At 33.4% G+C, this 18,415-nt stretch overlaps 1 protein-coding gene across 5 annotated transcripts in view; it reads left to right on the top strand.

Moving 5' to 3' along the window:
- The window catches only part of SMCHD1 (structural maintenance of chromosomes flexible hinge domain containing 1), a 142,049-nt gene that overhangs the window by 68,328 nt on the left and 55,306 nt on the right, over positions 1-18,415 (top strand). For all 5 annotated transcript variants that reach the window (XR_004382925.1, XM_032859820.1, XM_032859821.1 and 2 more), the window contains 9 exons: positions 906-1,133; positions 5,236-5,384; positions 6,924-7,012; positions 7,622-7,740; positions 10,352-10,519; positions 13,729-13,854; positions 16,144-16,223; positions 16,448-16,605; positions 17,896-18,011. Coding sequence is in view for 4 of the 5 variants with exons in the window: in XM_032859820.1 (XP_032715711.1) it covers positions 906-1,133; positions 5,236-5,384; positions 6,924-7,012; positions 7,622-7,740; positions 10,352-10,519; positions 13,729-13,854; positions 16,144-16,223; positions 16,448-16,605; positions 17,896-18,011 (1,233 nt within the window). In the remaining variant the exon portion in view is untranslated. The remainder of the gene's footprint in view (positions 1-905; positions 1,134-5,235; positions 5,385-6,923; positions 7,013-7,621; positions 7,741-10,351; positions 10,520-13,728; positions 13,855-16,143; positions 16,224-16,447; positions 16,606-17,895; positions 18,012-18,415) is intronic.

Genomic DNA, 18,415 nt, shown 5'->3' on the forward strand with positions numbered 1-18,415 from the left:
GAGCAGCGACAGGAAGAAGACCAAGAATCTAGAGGAGTTAGGACCAATATCAGAGTGTATCTTATAATATGCACTGGAAAATTTTCATCCAAAGGCAGCAGCTTGAGTTTGAATCAGGTAAATGCAATATGTTTATAATAGAGGGTGGGTTATTTACCTGATATTTGATGAGGTAAGAGTTTTATATGTGTCATTAGTCGTGTAGTTGGGCTTAGGAATGACTGCAACTACATTAGGAAGGAGAAATGGGCTAAATAAGATGTGAAGATATTTTAGGCTTATTTTGAATTTTGTGTATCCTGTAGAATGCACTATAACCTAAATTATGAAATAATGTGGTTTTAATTTTTTGTGCCTTTAAAATCAATTTAGCATAATCCAGCTCATCCTTACTAACATGTGGGACATCGATATATCCATAATGAATTATTAATGTGTCAGCTCAGCCTTCAGGGCATATACAATCCTCATTTCATATAAACTGCCTTTTTCACTTGCCCCAGTGTATTTTTTCAGTGCAGTTTGTGTATTTTATGTCAACTGTTTGTCTCTGATTTTATGGGACATTCTTAATTTCTTACATATTTATTCTTATTAATAGATGCTAGTTACTGAATCTGTCATGTGATTCCAAAGAAGAGGAAAAGAATCCTTTTAATCCAAATACCCTAGATTTTTGCTTTAAGTCTGTGGCTTATGCTTACAACTTGATAGTGTGGTATCAGTAGTGTGGTATCTTCTTAATGCCTAAACCTATGAACGTTAACAGTGTATAAGATGATCTTCCATAGTATTGGAAATCAGTCCTTAAGCAATGTAGAAGACTCACCATTAAAGCCCAAAAATATATTTTCAAAAAGTGCAAATGTCATTCAATGTATTTTTGTCTTTTTCTCTTTTCCTAGAGTTGTAAAGATGTGGTACCCGTGGAGAAGACTATTAAGTTGCTTCCTAGTAGCCATGTTGCAAGATTACAGATATTCAGTGTGGAAGGACAAAAGGCAATCCAGATCAAACATCAGGATGAGGTTAATTGGATAGCAGGCGATATTATGCATAATCTTATTTTTCAAATGTATGATGAAGGAGAAAGAGAAATTCATATAACATCAACTTTAGCAGATAAAATTAAAGTAAGTATCTCAGATTAGTTATTGGAAGAATTTTGGTTATTTTATGATTGATTGTAGAACTCTGAACAAGAAGTATTGTAGGGTAGCTTCTAAGAAGCAGCTTATCACAGAAGAATAATATTGTTATTTAAAATTCCAGCCTAAATAAGAATTCATTTCATGCTTTAGTTTGAAACATGAATGATTCATATGCAACAAATTCATGCTTAGAAAAATGATTTTGACACTTAACAAAATGCCAACGATTGGAATTCTCTTTTGGTTTATTTCCATGGATTGGTTTAGCTGGGTACAGTTTTCCATGTTCACCTGTTGTTTTTATGGATGATAGTATGCATTAGGAAATGTAAAATTTGCTTCGTACTCAAACTGTTTCCTAATATTTTAAGAGCATTGGAACAAATTTGCGTTTTTAAACCAAGCAATGTAGCAGAACTAACTGTACTTTTTTTCTTCACATCCATAGAGAAAAAACTCAAATCTTGTGTGACAAAATAAAGTTTAAAAAATTCAGTTTTCTCTGAGTCAGTTAGAGACAGAACCTTCCCATTTTTCTGGAAGGCCAACATTTACAGAGCCTTATATAAGGGGATCCCAATTAACTAAATTTGTAGAGAGTTGCTATGTGGGACAGGAGGTAGAAATTATTTCTTTGTACTATTTTATTCTATAGCCATCTGGAGTTTCCATATATTGGATCCAGTATTTTAAAAGAATTTTAGTTGACCTTATTTTTGAACTCTTACTTGAAATATTCCTTGCCCTAGCCAGTTTAGTTTTTCCTTCTAAAATGAGGGACTGGAGGATTGATAGAGCCATAATCCTGATCCCTCTTGGAAAGGGAGGCAAGCCATTTTAAAGGCACATCTGTTACATCAACAGATGTGAAGTTGAGTGGTTTAAAAGTGGTGCTAGGAACCCAGCTTCTGAACTGGTTCCTTGCTTTCTCATTGTTAGGTTTCCACATTCTGGCTTCTTATCAAGGTTGAGAAGAAACTGAGTGGAGAGATTCCACCTGTATATAACTTTCTTTTTGCCATTCTCTAAGCATGTGATCAGCAATTGACATATTTTGCCTCAAATTTAGTAGTTATATGTTTGTTGGGTTACAAAGATTTTAAAACATGCACCTCTTTATTGGCAATAAAATACTAAATTCTACTCTTTTGTTAAATGTGTAATCATTAATGTGATTTTTGTGGTCTTCAGAGAATTCTCCAATATTGAAGAAAGTCAACCCTTAACTGAGCTGGGAATCCATTAAAGGGATAACACAGCTAGAGTGAGGGAAGAAAAGCCTTTTTGAAAAGTGTAACTTCTGCTTCTTCCATTATTAAAAAAAAAAAAAATCCATATATATGATAAAGAATAAAACATGGTTTAAAAGATAAAAAGATAACTAAGAAGATTAGAACAGCATAAACTAGAGTCAAAATACTAGAATATCTGTGATTTGAGAATCAACTATGGAGGGCTAAAGGAGAAAGTTGAACTAAAAATTCTTACACAGAAAGGATTGCAAGTTTAAAAGTGGGATAGAGTAAGATACTCAACCTAAAAAAGGGATCAAGTAACAAATTAATATATGGAATGCAGGAGATGCAAAATTAAAATAGAGCTAAAAGCATCCAAGAATGAATTAAAACCAAAAGGTGGCTAGAATGGTAGTTAAGTAAATATAACTTGTTTTCTCATCTTGCTGAACAGGAATTAACCTAGATCTTATTCAAAGACAATAAGTTTCTTTTAACAATTTGGATATCACCTCCCAGAATTGATCATATGATTTGATCAGTATGGTATTTTATTTAAATTTTTTTTTTTAGAGTGCACAGATAAACAGAGGGGTGGGGGTGCAGAGGAAGAGGGAGAGAGATTTTTTTTTTTTTTAAGATTTTTTATTTATTTATTTGACAGAGAAATCACAAGTAGGCAGAAGTCGCCAGAGAGACAGGGAGAAACAGGCTCCCTGCTGAGCAGGGAGTCTGATGTGGGGCTCAGTCCCAGGACCCTGGGATCATGACCTGAGCCGAAGGCAGAGGCTTAACCCACTGAGCCACCTACGCGCCCCGAGAATCTTAAGCAGGTTCCACATTCATGCAGTGAGCGTGAGGCTCGATCTCATGACCCTGAGATCACAACCTGAGGTGAAATCAAGAGTCAGACACCTAACCAACTAAGCCACTCAGACCCCTGATTCTGCTTTTTGTTTATTCATTTGGTTGGGGTTTTGTGGTTTTTTTTTTTTTATTTTATTTTATTTTTTTTAGGTTCTATTTATGAGTGTTATCATATGATATTTTTCTTTCTCAGTCTGACTTATTTCACTTAGTATTAAACTCTCCAGGGCCATCCATGTCTCAAATGGCACAATCTCATCCTTTTTTATAGCTGTGTCATATAGCTGTTGTATATACACCAGATTTTCCTTGTCATTTGTCTATTGATGGATACTTAGGTTGCTTCCATATCCTGGCTATAGTAAATAATTTTGCAGTAAACATAGGGTGCGTATTTTTTCAAATTAGTGTTTCTTTTTTGGGGGGTAAATACCCAGTAATGGAATTATGGGATCATATAGTATTTCTTTAATTTTTTGAGGAATTGTCATACTGGTTTTTTGCAATGGCTGCACCAATTTACATTCTCATTGACTGTGCACGAGGATTCCTTTTTCTCCATATACTCGGCAGCACTTGTTATAACTTGTGTTTTTTATTTTAGTCATTCTGACAAGTGTAGAGTGAGTGATATCTTCTTGTGGTTTTGACTTTGCATTTCCTTGATGATGAATGATGTTGAACGTCTTTTCCTAGAACTCTTGGCTATCTGTGTCTTTGGAGAGAGGTATATTTAGGTCTTATGCCTGTTTTTTAATCAGACTGGGTTTTTTGGGGTGATTTTTATATATTTTTTATATATTTTGGATACTAACCATTTATCAGGTATGTAATTTGTAGATTTCCTCTCTTACTCAGTAGGTTGTCTTTTTTTGTTGATAGTTTCCTTTGCTTTGCAAAATCTTTTTATTTTGATGTCCAATAGTTTATTTTTGCTTTTGTTTCCCATGCCTTAGGAGACATATCTAGAAATATGTTGCTTTGGCCAATGTCAGAGAAATTACGGCCTGTGTTCTCTTGTATGATTTTTACGGTTTCAGGTCTCACGTTTAGGTCTTTAATCCATTTTGAGTTTATTTTTGTGTATGGCGTTAGAGAATGGTCCAGTTTAAAAAAAAAAAAAAGTCCAGTTTCGTTATTTTATGTGTAGCTCTCCAGTTTTCCCAGCACCATTTATTGAAAAGATTATCTTTCCCCATTGTATATCCTCACCTTCTTTTCATTGATTATATAATCATGGGTTTATTTCTGGGGTCTTTATTCTGTTCCATTGATCTATGTATTTATTTTTGTGCCAGTACCGTACTATTTGGAGTACTGCAGCTTTGTAGTATTTCTTAATATCTGGTATTGTGACACCTCCAGCCTTTTTGTTCCTTCCCAGGATTGTTTTGGCTACTCCAGGTCTTCTGTGGTACCATTACAAATTTTAGTGTTATTTGTTCTAGTTTTGTGGAAAATGCTATTGGTATTTTGGTAGGGAATGCATTGAATCTATAAATTTCTTTGAGTAACGAACATTTTAACAATATGAATTTTTCTACTTCATCTTTGCATTTGTTTGTGTCATCTTTAATTTCCTTCATCAGAGTTTTATGGTTTTTGGAGTTTAGAACTTTCATCTCTTTGGTTAAGTTTATTCCTAGTATTTTATTCTTTTTGGTGTAGTTGCAAATGGTGCTTTTAAAATTTCTCTTTCTATACTTTGTTATTTGCATATAGAAATACTACCAATTTCTGGGTATATCCTGCCACTTCACTGAATTCGTTTATTACTTCTGCTGGTTTTTCAGTGGAGTCTTTAGAAAGGAAGAAACTTCTTAATCTTATTAATATATGAACCACCACGATTTTTGTTCATAAACAAACTTTTTCTTTGGAGATGGTTAAGTTTATAACTTTGATCTTCAGTAAGATAAGTGGCAGTAGGGGGACATTGGACTAAACTATATTTTTCTTAGGTAATATAATTTTTCTTTTAGGTTAATTGGACTCCTGAGATTAACAAAGAACACTTGCTACAGGGTCTCCTTCCTGATGTACAAGTACCAACATCTGTGAAAGATATGCGGTATTGCCAGGTTTCATTCCAAGATGATCATGTGTCTTTGGAAAGTGCATTTACAGTGAGGTTTGTGAGCATATTATATTTTGACATATTTCAAAATTTGGCATATTATGACAAAAAGGTGTTTCTCCAAAGCATGCTAGTGAAAGTTGTTTTTAATGTAGAAAATAATTGTAATTTCTATGAAATATAGTAGGTTGTCTTTGAAATAAAACTTCACTGGAGATAGTGATTAATTCATCAATCTTTCACCTCTTTGGTTAAGTTCATTCCTAAGTATTTTATTATTTTATATACCTTGTGCTTAATAAACTCTCTGGTATCTGTGAGAGCTAGATCTGTCATTAAAGGAAAGCCCTCCTGCTGCAAGCAGCAGTGAAAATGCCTGTAAAATGACAGACGAAAAACAAAGAGTGTGATCAGTGAAGGTGGTGTTCACAAGGAATAATTCTTTCATTGCTTAGTGATGATTTTTAAACCTGAGTCCAAACAAACCTAATATGTATTACTGAAAGAAAAGGGGAAGACTTACATAAATATATATATAAATCTTTCACCCTGGCCTGTCAGTTCCTTGCTCACCTGTTCCAGTAACCTCATTCATTTGAATTCTTCCATCCATTTTCATAGTATTCCCAGGCTTTCTGTTTTGTTTTGTTTTGGTTTGGTTTGTTTTTGAGAGGAAGAACATGCGGGGAGGGGCAGAGAGAGAGGGAGTGAAGAGAATCCTAGCCAGGCTCCACACCCAGCCCAGAACCAGATGTGGGGCTTGATCTCACAATCCCAAGATCATAACCCTAGCTGAAGTCAAGAGTTGGTCACTCAGCCAACTGAGCCATTCAGGCATCTCTGAGATAAAATTTTTATATAGACTACTCTCTATGCGCAGCCAGATCTCTTGATGATGAATTATTCTTACTGACCCACCCCCCCCTTTTTTTTTTTTAAGATTTTATTTATTTATTTGACAGATCACAAGGAGGCAGGGAGAGACGGGGGTGGGGGGGGTGAGGGGAAGCAGGCTCCCTGCTGAGCATAGAGCCCGGTGCGGGGCTCGATCCCAGGACCCTGGGATCATGACCTGAGCTGAAGATAGAGGCTTTAACCCACTGAGCCACCCAGGCACCCCTTACCCGCTTTTTCTTTCACAGTTCTCTTGTCCTAATTCCTTTTATCTAGCATAGATGATATGAACACTTCTTTGCAAGCTATCTTTTCTCTGTTTCCATTTGGGATGATAGTGTGATGTTCTATAAATTGAGGTATTTGGAGGAGTGTTGTATTTAAGTTTTAAAAAACAAGTGTTAAATACATATATGTTTTTTTTTTTTAAAGATTTTATTTATTTATTTGACAGAGATCACGAGTAGGCAGAGAGGCAGGCAGAGAGGTGGGGGGGAAGCAGGCTCCCCACTGAGCAGAGACCCCGATGTGGGGCTCCATCCCAGGACCTTGAGATCATGACCTGAGCCGAAGGCAGAGGATTTAACCCACTGAGCCACCCAGGCGCCCCTAAATATGTTATTCTTTAGCATATTTTTCTCACATATTTCCACAATCAGTGGTATAACTAAGGCCTTTTAACTTGTTAACTCATTTCAGACCACTTCCTGATGAACCTAAACATCTAAAATGTGAGTTAAAAGGAGGAAAAACAATACAGATGGGCCAAGAGCTTCAAGGAGAAATAGGTTAGTATGATCTGCTTTTTTCTTTAAAATACTTCTATAATACGTGCTTACATTTGTGCTTTGGCATATGTGATCTGAAAGGAAAGCTTTGATTTTACATATATTTATTGTTTTAAAACTCAATGTTGGAAAAGATGGCTGTTATTTCATTGTCTTTGGCTAGGCTGACATAACTTTAAAATCAGTTTGGCAAAAATAATTTCATGGAAAAATTGGCTTTTGTTAGAAATAATAATATTTTAATATTACAAGTGTAAAGTAAGTGTATGAGTGGATTCATATCAATAATCAGTGGGTTATTTTTCTTATACCTAGAATATTACGTAATACTAAGTTATTTTCTTCAAAATTTGATGGTAAAAAATCTGATTAACGTCAACACCATGTTAAATATATAAATAGAAATGTACTTAAGTAGAGTCTTGATTTTTTTTTTTTTTTTTTGGTGATTATAAAAGAAGCAAGTATTATTACTTCTTACAAAATAGTACATAAGAGAACAAAGTTAATGGTTTTCTAAGCATAATTTTAAATGTTCAAATGTATTTATAGATGTTTGTATCTTTTACCAAAAGATAACTTTAGTTTTAAACTATCCTTTTTATGTAGTTGTAATAGTTACAGATCAGTATGGAAATCAGATACAGGCATTTTCACCGAGTTCTTTATCTGCCTTGGGAATTGCTGGGATTGGACTTGATAGCTCTCATTTGAAAACTACATTTCAGGTATGGCTTCTTTTCATAGCAGTTGGCTTATACCATTGTTTTACAATTAACAAAATTTGGGAAAAACTAAAATAACTAAAGTTTGATTTTGGTGTTTACAATGCAAAATCATGAAAGGTGTCATAAAGGTTTTGTAATGACAAACGTTGTACACAAAAATTTGAATAGCATGAATAATTCCCATGTTCTCATCACTCAGTCTCAATAATCGTCACTTTCCCCTTTACTATATCATTATGAAGCGAATTCCATACATTATAACATATTATCCATAAATATTTTAATATGTATATAGAAGTAGTTTTTCTTAATTAATAAACTTTCTTAGTGCTTACATCCTGCATTAAATAGGATATGCTAGGGAAAAAACTAATTGGGCGGGTTTGCAGCTATGCAGTTAATTGAGAGATTAGCTTGAAAAATAAGAACTGCAGTGAAGTTATTTCAGTTTAAAAAAGAAGCAAGTATGTACAATGTATTCTGCTTGGAGAGATCAAAGGCAAATTTTGGGGAAAAAAATGTTTGAGTTGGACCTTTAAGGAACCTTCCAGGCCACAGCAGATGAAAGAGTAGAAATTCCAAGGCCAGGTAAAGTTGAATCCACTTAGAGCATTTAATGCTTTTTTAAAACTCTTACTCTTTTTAGAGCCTCCATTATAGTTTCTAACTTGATGACATAATCGTAAGAGTAGCCTCTTTTTTGCCCTTCCTTACTAGAGTTTCTATTTTCATAAATGTGTTCAACACAGCTCACTGTATTTTAATAGTGCTGAAGAACTTTTCATGATGATTTGCTTACTTTACAGAGATAAGGTTTTAGTGTTTGACTTTCAGGTTCTCCCATTATTTATCTTCACCCTTTGTATGTCTAAATCAGAAGATAACTATGTTTCTGCCGTTATGCATGAATAGTCTACTTGAAGCACAAATACCCATCCTCATTCAATAATTTCTCCTAAATTGTAGCCTGGCTTCCTGCATTTTCAACTTTCCCCATCTGTTAGATTCCTGTCAGCATGTAAACAAGCTGTTGTATCTCCTACCTTAAAAAACAAATTACCTGCCCCCCCCACCCCAGCCAAAACATCCTTTTGGCCCTAATTCCCCATCCATCTATTGCTCTATTTCTCTTCTTTCTATAGTATAACTCCTTGGAAGAGTTGTATGTATTCTGTTCCCACATCCTTTTCTGTCATTCTCAAGCAAGCCACTCTCATCATGTTTTTTTGGTTTTTAGTTTTTTTGTTTTTATACTATACTTAGTTTTTTTGTTTATATACTATATGCATTTTATACTATCAGTTTAGACTTCCATTTCCTCAGTATGCCCTAAAATATCTTTAATATTACATCGAAGCATTATCTCACACCTTTATCCTCCCATAGCTCATTATTCCTCAGCCAAGGTGACTTACTTTCTTCCTTTTGTCTTTTTACAACAGATATATACTATCTTGACCCACTTGCAAACACTTTCCCCAGTCTCTGCAGAAAGAAAATGGAGCCTTCTGTTTTAAAACTATTTATTTATTTATTTATTTAATTTATTTTTTAAAAAGATTTTATTTATTTATTTGACAGAGATCACAAGTAGGCAGAGAGGCAGGGAGCGAGAGAGGGGGATGCAGGCTCCCCGTTGAGCAGAGAGCCCGATGCGGAGCTGGATCCCAGGACCTGGGATCATGAGCTGAAGGCAGAGGCTTTAACCCACTGAGCCACCCAGGCATCCCTGTTTTACTAATATTTAATTTGTTTTCCAAATACTGAAAAATTCTGTGCCCATTGGGGTTTGGGTGGAAATTAATGTGAATTATTTTTGCAATGTCTTTGTACAGAAAATGTTCTGCAAACAGTTGTTTGAGAATGTAAAACATGAAATTTTAACTCTGATTTTTAAGATCTGGTGGAATGGATAAGTACTCACAGGAATTTAAGATGACAAAATTATTAAGGGTAATTGTTGGAATGTGAATGGTGTAGTGCTCCTGCCAGTATGGAATTGGTTTTTATGAATGCATCAGGCTAGTTTCATTGATCCTCATTAATAAGATGTGAAACAGATTGAGCAATAACAAATCGAAGCCTCTACCTTCTTGGAGATCACCTTATAATGGGAATAGTGGTCAGAAATGAGTGCTAAAAAGAAAAAGTAAAATGGGGTAATGGAAACAGTGCCATTGTATAGAGTGGACAGAGAATACCCCTCTGATCAGGGTATCCTATATGGGAGACTTAAAGAAAGGCCATGTAAATTGGTAAAGAATTTTGTGAAGAGCAGGAAAGAACAAGTGCAAAGGGTATTGGGCAAGCACTTGCTTTGCTGTTTGGGAAATAAAAAGGAAACTATGTAAATAAGAGGGAAATTAGGAAAAAATAAAAAGGACTTAGCCAGAACCTTTTAGATGTCTCCCTCACAAAAAAGAAATTCAATTTCTCTTCTCAAGGAAATGAATTTCATAGTGTGCCAGTATTGGTATGTGTGCAAGTTACTTGTTATTGTTTTATGCAGAAACATATCTATATGCAATTGGGTAAATGACAACATTTTCTTGCCTTTTTTTAAAATTAAGCATAATATTCTATCTTTTCTTGATGTACCTTTCTTCACTAGGAAAATACACAAAGTATTAGTGTAAAAGGCATCAAATTTATTCCAGGCCCTCCTGGAAATAAGGATCTTTGTTTTACCTGGCGTGAATTTTCTGACTTTATTCGAGTGCAGCTAATTTCTGGACCACCAGCAAAGCTTCTCCTTATAGACTGGCCAGACTTAAAGGAGGTAAGTAACTCTGCCTTGTTTGAAAGAATTTATTATCACATGACTTATTACTTTCAGATTATGAGTGGATCAGAATAGATACATTGTTGAAATAATAACAAATAGCAATAATAATAAAAGGACAAAGTAATACGATTTTTATTTTATTTTTAAGATTTTATTTATTTGAGAGAGAGACAGTGAGCGAGAGCATGAGAGGCGAGAAGGTCAGAGGGAGAAGCAGACTCCCCGTGGAGCTGGGAGCCGGATGTGGGACTCGATCCCTGGACTCTGGGACCGTGACCCAAGCCGAAGGCAGTTGCTCAACCAACCGAGCCACCCAGGCGCCCAGTAATACCTTTTTTAATACTTCATTATTTAATTTATCACTTGTGTTCTCATTTGTTAAAAAATAGTGTAATAACATCGTGGTGAGCACTATGTCATGTACAGAAGTATTTAATCACTATATTGTATATCTGAAACTAATAGAACTCTGTTAATTTTATTGGAATTAAAATTAAAAAAATTTTTTTAAATGCTGTAATAATTGACACCTTAAAAATTTTATTACAGGGACAGCTGTGTGGCTCATTCAGTTAAGTGTCTGCCTTCAGCTCAAATCATGATCCCAGGGTCCTGGGATCAAGCCCTATGTCTGGCTTCCTGCTCACTGGGGAACCTGCTTCTCCTTCTCCCTCAGCCATACCTCCTGCTTATGCTCTCTTTCATTTTCTCTCTCTCTCAAATAAAATCTTCAAAAAATTTTTAAAAAAATGTATTATAGGAATTTTCAAATTTGTAAAAGTGAAAATAGCATAATGAACCCCAAGTTTCAGCAGTTACTATTTTTTCCCAATTTTGTTTCATTGTTCTGTCTTACTGTCTTAAATGTTTTCTCTGGAGTTTGAAAAAGCATATTAGATATCAAGTATTTATATGCATAAAACCGTGGTATACCTTCTTATGCAGGTAGTTAAATCTTAAATACTGATTTTGGAAATGTCTGTTAAATATGTTGAGTTTTAACTAAATGTTTAGAATTCTGATTTTAAAATGTTTAGATATTGGTATTCAGTTTTGGTCTAACAGGGCTTTACCTGTTGATATGATAGCTTACATTATTTTTTTTTTCTGATAACTTATTTATTTATTTGAAAGATTTTATTTATTTAACAAAGAGAGATCACAAGTAGGTAGAGAGGCAGGCAGAGAGTGGGGGTGGGGGGAACAGACTCTCTGCCGAGCAGAGAGCCCGACACGGAACTCGATCCTGGGACCCTGAGATCATGACCCGAGCTGAAGGCAGAGGCTTAACCCACTGAGCCACCCAGGCGCCCCATAGCTTACATTATTTCCTAAAGGAAAATGAGCTTATATCACCATGGTAATGGGTAAAATTATACTGTTAAAGGAGCAGATCCTCTAAGGAAAATTTATGTTACCTGTGTCTTAGTTTGAGATTGCCCTTTTTGATTTGTGAATTTAAGATAAACAAGTGAAGACTGTGAGCTTTAAAATTTTTTTTCTATAATACTGTCTTGACTGAGAAGTTTTACTAAAAAGCCAGTGCACTTATTTTTATCTGGGAGCATTTATACTATATAAGTTAATATATTCTTTGTGCCCAGTGATGTCAATAAAGGATTTGTTGGTTTACTGTGTTATGAAATAATTGTTAACTTTTGAGGTGGAAAAAATGTTGGCATGTTCATCTTTTAATATGACTTTGTGTTGGGGAATGTCAAAAATAATGGCAGCTTAACTTAAATTTCATATTAGATTGATTTGTAGATACCATAGAAATCCAGAAGTTTTTAAAACAAACTGATTTCTCACTTTGTTAGAGATATCATTATATGTAGATAAGGCTGTAAAATTATCATTGAATATATAAGATTCCTAAAATTTCCTAATTAATTCTTGACCTGCCTTCCCCCAACAGGATCTGAAGTGGAAAAAGGGAACCGATTTAACACTAACATAAGTGGAAAAAAATATGTAAATGTTATATTAACATACACATCTACTATCTCTTTAATCTTTACATGATGTATTGTTATCATTCTTATTTTATAAATGAAGAAACAAATCCTGAAACATTAAATTACATGCCAGTACTAATGTAATGCCCTGTCAGAGGGCAGATTTGTATTTATAAACATTTGATTTTGGATACTGATTTTTTCCACTTTTTCCCAGATAACTTTATAACTAAGAGCTAAGGCTACAGGTTGTTTATTAAAGAATATTCTTTAAAGTAGTTACTGTTTGATGGGTAGACAGTTAATGTGATTAGGAGTAAAGTACAATGATATGTTTGCATTTGGAAGCTGTCATCAATTTTTTAAATTCAGGCTTTTAATACATTTCAGCAGATGGAATATAGTCAACGATAGCCATGTAAACTTTGTGATCGTCAAGCATTTTAACTAAACTAGTCTCAAGGGTATCTTTTTAAAAAAATCAAGTCCTATCTGAAATACATTTTTAATTTTTTTCCCATTTTTAGCAACCTCCTAACATTATTTGGTAATCAACTACCTCCAGTAAAGTGGGGATTGGAGGAAGTACAGGGAACATTATTGATAGGAGAGAGATGATAAATCAATTTTACCTTATCGCTGGTCTGTTCTCTACTATCTTCTTTTCTTTTTTTTAACTTTTAAAATCTGACCCATTAGATTGGAACTTTTATCAGGTTTCTTGCTAGACAATGTGTTTCCTTTGATATGTTCAGTATTAATAGGGTCAACAGGCAAATTCCCAGAATTAAATAAGCTTACATAAAGGAAGGAAAAAACAAGAGGTGTTTTAAACAAACTAGACAGTGTAGCTTATCAGCGACTAGTCTATTTAAGGAGCAGTAGAAAGCTGTGGCAGAGTGCTGACAATTGACAGAGGAGATAAACTATAAACAGCCAATACTACATCTGAGAACCTCAGATAACCTTTACTTCCTTCGAAGTCATTCTGATATATAACTTTCAGGAATGTGTTAGAAGCTAGTAATGTCAAAGGTTTCCCCCCCTTTATTATATTGTTGATAATTTCTGTAAGAAAATGATCACTTGTAACAATATAATTGACTTTCAAAAGTTTAATTGGTGAAAGAAGCCATTTTTAACTAGAACAGAGATAAATTAAGTAACCATTTAGTAAGTGTACAAGTAGTAATTACATCATTAGACAGATTTGTTTAAGTGCTTCTTAAAATATTTTTGTTTTAGTCCATTCCAGTGATTAATGGAAGAGAACTACAGAATCCTCTCATTGTTCAACTTTGTGACCAGTGGGATAATCCAGCACCTGTATCACATGTTAAAATAAGTCTCATGAAAGCTAACAATTTAAAGGTAAGTTTTAAACATCCTTTACATAATTTTCATCCACCTAGAATTTTGGGTTTCATTGTCATGATAATTTTGTTAGATGTCATATTTTTTAAAATACAGTCTTATATAACCTTTATTATTGCTTATTTTAAATCTTAAAGATTTTTCATAATTATTTTGAGGAAGTCAAGTTTATATCTTTCAAGGAGTGTAACAAGGGGCAACAACCTACAATTATGATTGAGTGGTTATTCTATAATACTAATAATATTTGGATTTCAGATTAGGATGAATAGATAATACTGAGAAGATGAGTAAAGACAAATATAATGACCTGCAGTATGGGTTAAAGAACAGGTATTATTTGGGAAACTTATAAGCTAAGGGTAATCAAGAGAAGTCATGTGAGTACTTGTCTTCGAACATATCTTATTGAGAGCTACCAGGACCTGGGCATAGCTGCTAGACTTACACTGAGTTGTATTCTGGAGTATGGGGCAAGTATGAATATGGCCATGTAACATTTAGGGGCAAACATAGTGCTTGATACCAAGAAGTCCAAGATTACTACCTGTTTACATAGCACTGGGGTAGCCAGCTGTTAAGGTTCTAGTGGAGACTTTGGGTGCCTCATACAGAGTTGGAGGGCTTTCCTGTGAGGGGAAATGGGAGAAGGTGCCCATTGCAAAGTTATGTTTTGACACAGTTTGTCTTGTTGAAGGAAATTAATTTGTCCCAGTCAGGTTGTTCCCAGGTAACACAGAATTCCCTGGGGTTATATTCAGCTAGGCTTAAGTATGCCTCTATGAACATTTTATAATTTTAGTGGATGAAAACAGTTGATATTATGTAAATATGCAGTTCTTTAAAAGTAATCCATTAGTTCAGTAAGAATTCTAAAAGGGATTTCTAGGACCTGACAAGTTGATCTTAAATGTCGTATGGAAGATTAAGGTGCCAAGGATAGCTTGTGATCCACATGGACTTGTTTTCATAGTAATCAGGATCAGACATCTTAAAGCCTGTTTTTAAAAAGAAGACTATGATATTGCTTGCTATATAATCTGAAATAGAAGGCTTGCTTCTCTGCCTTAGTAATAAGAATTTATGACCCAGATGGAAGAAATACTTTGAAAAAGACGCATTGAGAGACCAGAGGGTAGATAGGATAGGTACAAATACAGGATTTTATTCTGTCATTTTGATTACTCACTTTTGCCTTTTGCTTTTTGTTTGTTTGCGTGTGTCATAATTACCTATTTTTTAGGTTCTATTAAACAGAAATGGGAATTAAGGCTTAGGAGAGAGTCTGATACTCTGGTAAAACTGTTAACAAGTTCACTTTTGTTCTTATTGTTTGCTTCTAGAAGAGTTAGACTGATTATTTTCTACCACAAAAAAGAATATTATTCTAGTTTCTAGAGAAACATTTGTAGAAGACTGAGATTCTTCTAATTGATGATTAGTACCATTGATTCTTAATCATTTGAAAGTGAGCTTGGTTTTCTCTTAAGAGGGTCACACTGCAACAGAGATAGAAGGAGCATATCTGAGTAAAAGTAAAGAGAAAGATGAAATAACAATGGACATGGTATTATGATTTCTTGACTTAAATGTATATTTATATTTATTTTATAATTATAAATATAAAAAATAAATATATAAATATAAAAAATATATAATTATAAATTATATTTTATAATATATTTATATTATATTTATATTTATTTTACCTGTGCCATTCCCCACAGTCCCCAGTTTTAGAATATAACTTCAGTGTTTGTATAACCAAACCTCACTTGAAATATCAGTGTTATTGAAAGAGTGAACATTGAATTCTACAACTTAAAAACTGAAATATACCAAATTGTAGTTTAATTGATGAAGCTGAGTGATGATTGTCCTTTGAGTTATGTAATTACTCAATGTGTAAATAATCACATTATTTATGTAATTATAAATGAGTTATGTAATTACTATAATTACATATAGACTAAATTATAAATTACATATGTAATATATAATATAAATATTATAATATATAATAAATGATATATAAATAACAATGTATGAATATATAAATATATATAAATTATAAATACTATAATTACTATAAATGTGTTATGTAATTACTCAATGTGTAAATAATTACATTATTTCTCTAGTTCAGATTAGGAAATTAAAGATTATAGAAGTGTGTGCAAATATAATTTTTAAAATAGTATTGGAAGTAAAGAACATTGTAATAGAGGAAAAGAATTTGATCTCTAGAATTTTCTAATTAACTGTTTTGTTTTGTTTTGTTTTTAGCTCACTCCTTCAAACCAACAGCATAAAACAGATGAAAGGGGCAGGGCTAATTTGGGAGTGTTCAGTGTTTATGCCCCTAGGTAAGAATCAAAAGTTTGATAGTTATTAGTATTACAGAGATTGATTTTTCTTATTCCTTGAAGTTAAGAGTAATAATTAGCCTTCTATTTAATGGTAGAAAATGTAACTAAACAGGAATAGAGAGGTTTTTTAAATGAGTTAAGCTTTGTATAAACTGTCTTAGAATTTTTAAGTTATAATTAATGTAATTTGACTCCTTTATCTCTTTTTTCCCCCTTGTTAGAGGAGAACATATGATGCAGGTTAGAGCCATCTATAACAAGAATATCATAGAAGGACCTATAATTAAGTTAATGATTCTTCCAGATCCTGAAAAACCAATTCGTCTCAATGTTAAATATGACAAGGATGCTTCCTTTTTAGCAGGGAGTATTTTCACTGGTGAGTAAGTCACAAATCTCAAATTAATTTGTAATGATAATTTGCTTTTTACGTTAATGGAATAAATTATCCTAGATGTTCAGCATGATAAAAAAGCAAACCTGCAATAGTCTTTTAAATGGCAAAGAAAGTACATTTGATTTAGCTTTGTCTTCTTTCATCTCTATGTCCTACATTCCCTTAATGGTCAAGAATAAACTGAAAGTTTCTTTATAAACTGAGAACCTGTTGTAATTGAGTTTGTGATTGTCCATTCATTGGATTGTGAAATTCTGCAAAAGAGACATGAACTGCTAAATGGCAAGAATTATGTGGGCTCTACTAGATAGATTGTAATGTCATCTTCAACCAAATAGAACCAGGATTGCTTAACTTAATTTGGATGAAAATACATCACATCAGAATTTATGATTAAAGATATTTCAGACCAAAATTTTTCCTAAATATCTGCTATGTCCAGGCACTATAATATTGGGCTCCTAGTTCCAATAATGTATATGACAGTTTCCAGTGAATTCTGTCTAATGTAAGAGACACTTAAGTAAGTAGAAAATTTCAGTGGAATGTGGCCAGGTGCCAAGTCAATAGGAAATGGTATTTATTACAGGTAATTTTCTTGAAGACCTCTATTTCCCTAAATGGATGCATACCTATACATAGTTAGAAGCAGTAGAAATAAGCAGACCAAAAAATTTAGATTAGAAAGTAAACCATTTTTAATAAGTTACATATATACATAGCCTTTATACTCATAATTTTAAATATTTTGGGAGATAAGACCTGTTTCCTGTGATTAAAAAATTATATCCATCATATGGATGCCTAATGAATGTTAAACATAAGGGAAATACTATATGTAATAATAGTTTAGCTGCTGTATGCTATTGAATAGCATAAGACAAAATAAACACTGTGTTCTCAGAATGCGTAAAGCACAAGGATTTATGACCAATTGCCTTTACTGTAGGTTGCTGAGTATCCACAGTCTAACCTTTTTGGTCTTGCTTAGTAGAACTTGCAGCATTGCAGACTGTGAAAATAAGACAAGGGAATAATAATAGCAAAGATGTGTGTGTTAGATTTCTGGAGATGTAACACTAAAGAGAGTTGTTTGTCATGACTAGTATGTTTTTATAGACAGATTATTGTAGAATGCTGATTACTGAAAAGTTTTGTTTTCTCCAGAATCTCATTAATATTTAAACAAGTTGTACATTTTAAAACATAGAATTATTTAACCAAATCTATTAAGTGAACTATAAAATAATTTTTTAATATTCGCCATGACAGATTTTATGATTACTGTTATTTCTGAAGATGACAGTATCATTAAAAATATTAATCCAGCACGTATTTCCATGAAAATGTGGCAGCTGTCTAACAGTGGGAACCGACCACCGGCAAATGTGAGTTCTGGAAAGCATTGTAGAAGTTAAAAGTAGCTCTTACATTTAACCTAAAATTAAATGTAACTTAATGTAAAAATGCACTCTGCATATACTGGAGAACTAGATATTAACCCACTTCATCACTTGATATTTTAAAAATATATCAGAATCTATCTCAAAATTAAGTGTTGATGCCTTTGAAAAAGAGTAGCCTACATTGTGATATTTCTTAAAATTTTTAAAGATATTTTACATTTTAAAATTATCCAAAGGATAGTGACATAGGGCAAAAAGCTGTGGAATACCACTAAGAGATAATAGAGTAAGTGAGATAGTAAAGAGATATGATTGATATATTTACAGGATAGAGAAGGGAGGTTAGAGTGGTGAGAACACTTTGAGGGTCTAAAGCAGCACAGTCC

Source organism: Lontra canadensis, unplaced genomic scaffold (assembly GCF_010015895.1).
Source record: "Lontra canadensis isolate GAN:19392208 unplaced genomic scaffold, GSC_riverotter_1.0 scaffold17, whole genome shotgun sequence".
NCBI classification, from domain to species: Eukaryota; Metazoa; Chordata; class Mammalia; order Carnivora; family Mustelidae; genus Lontra; species Lontra canadensis.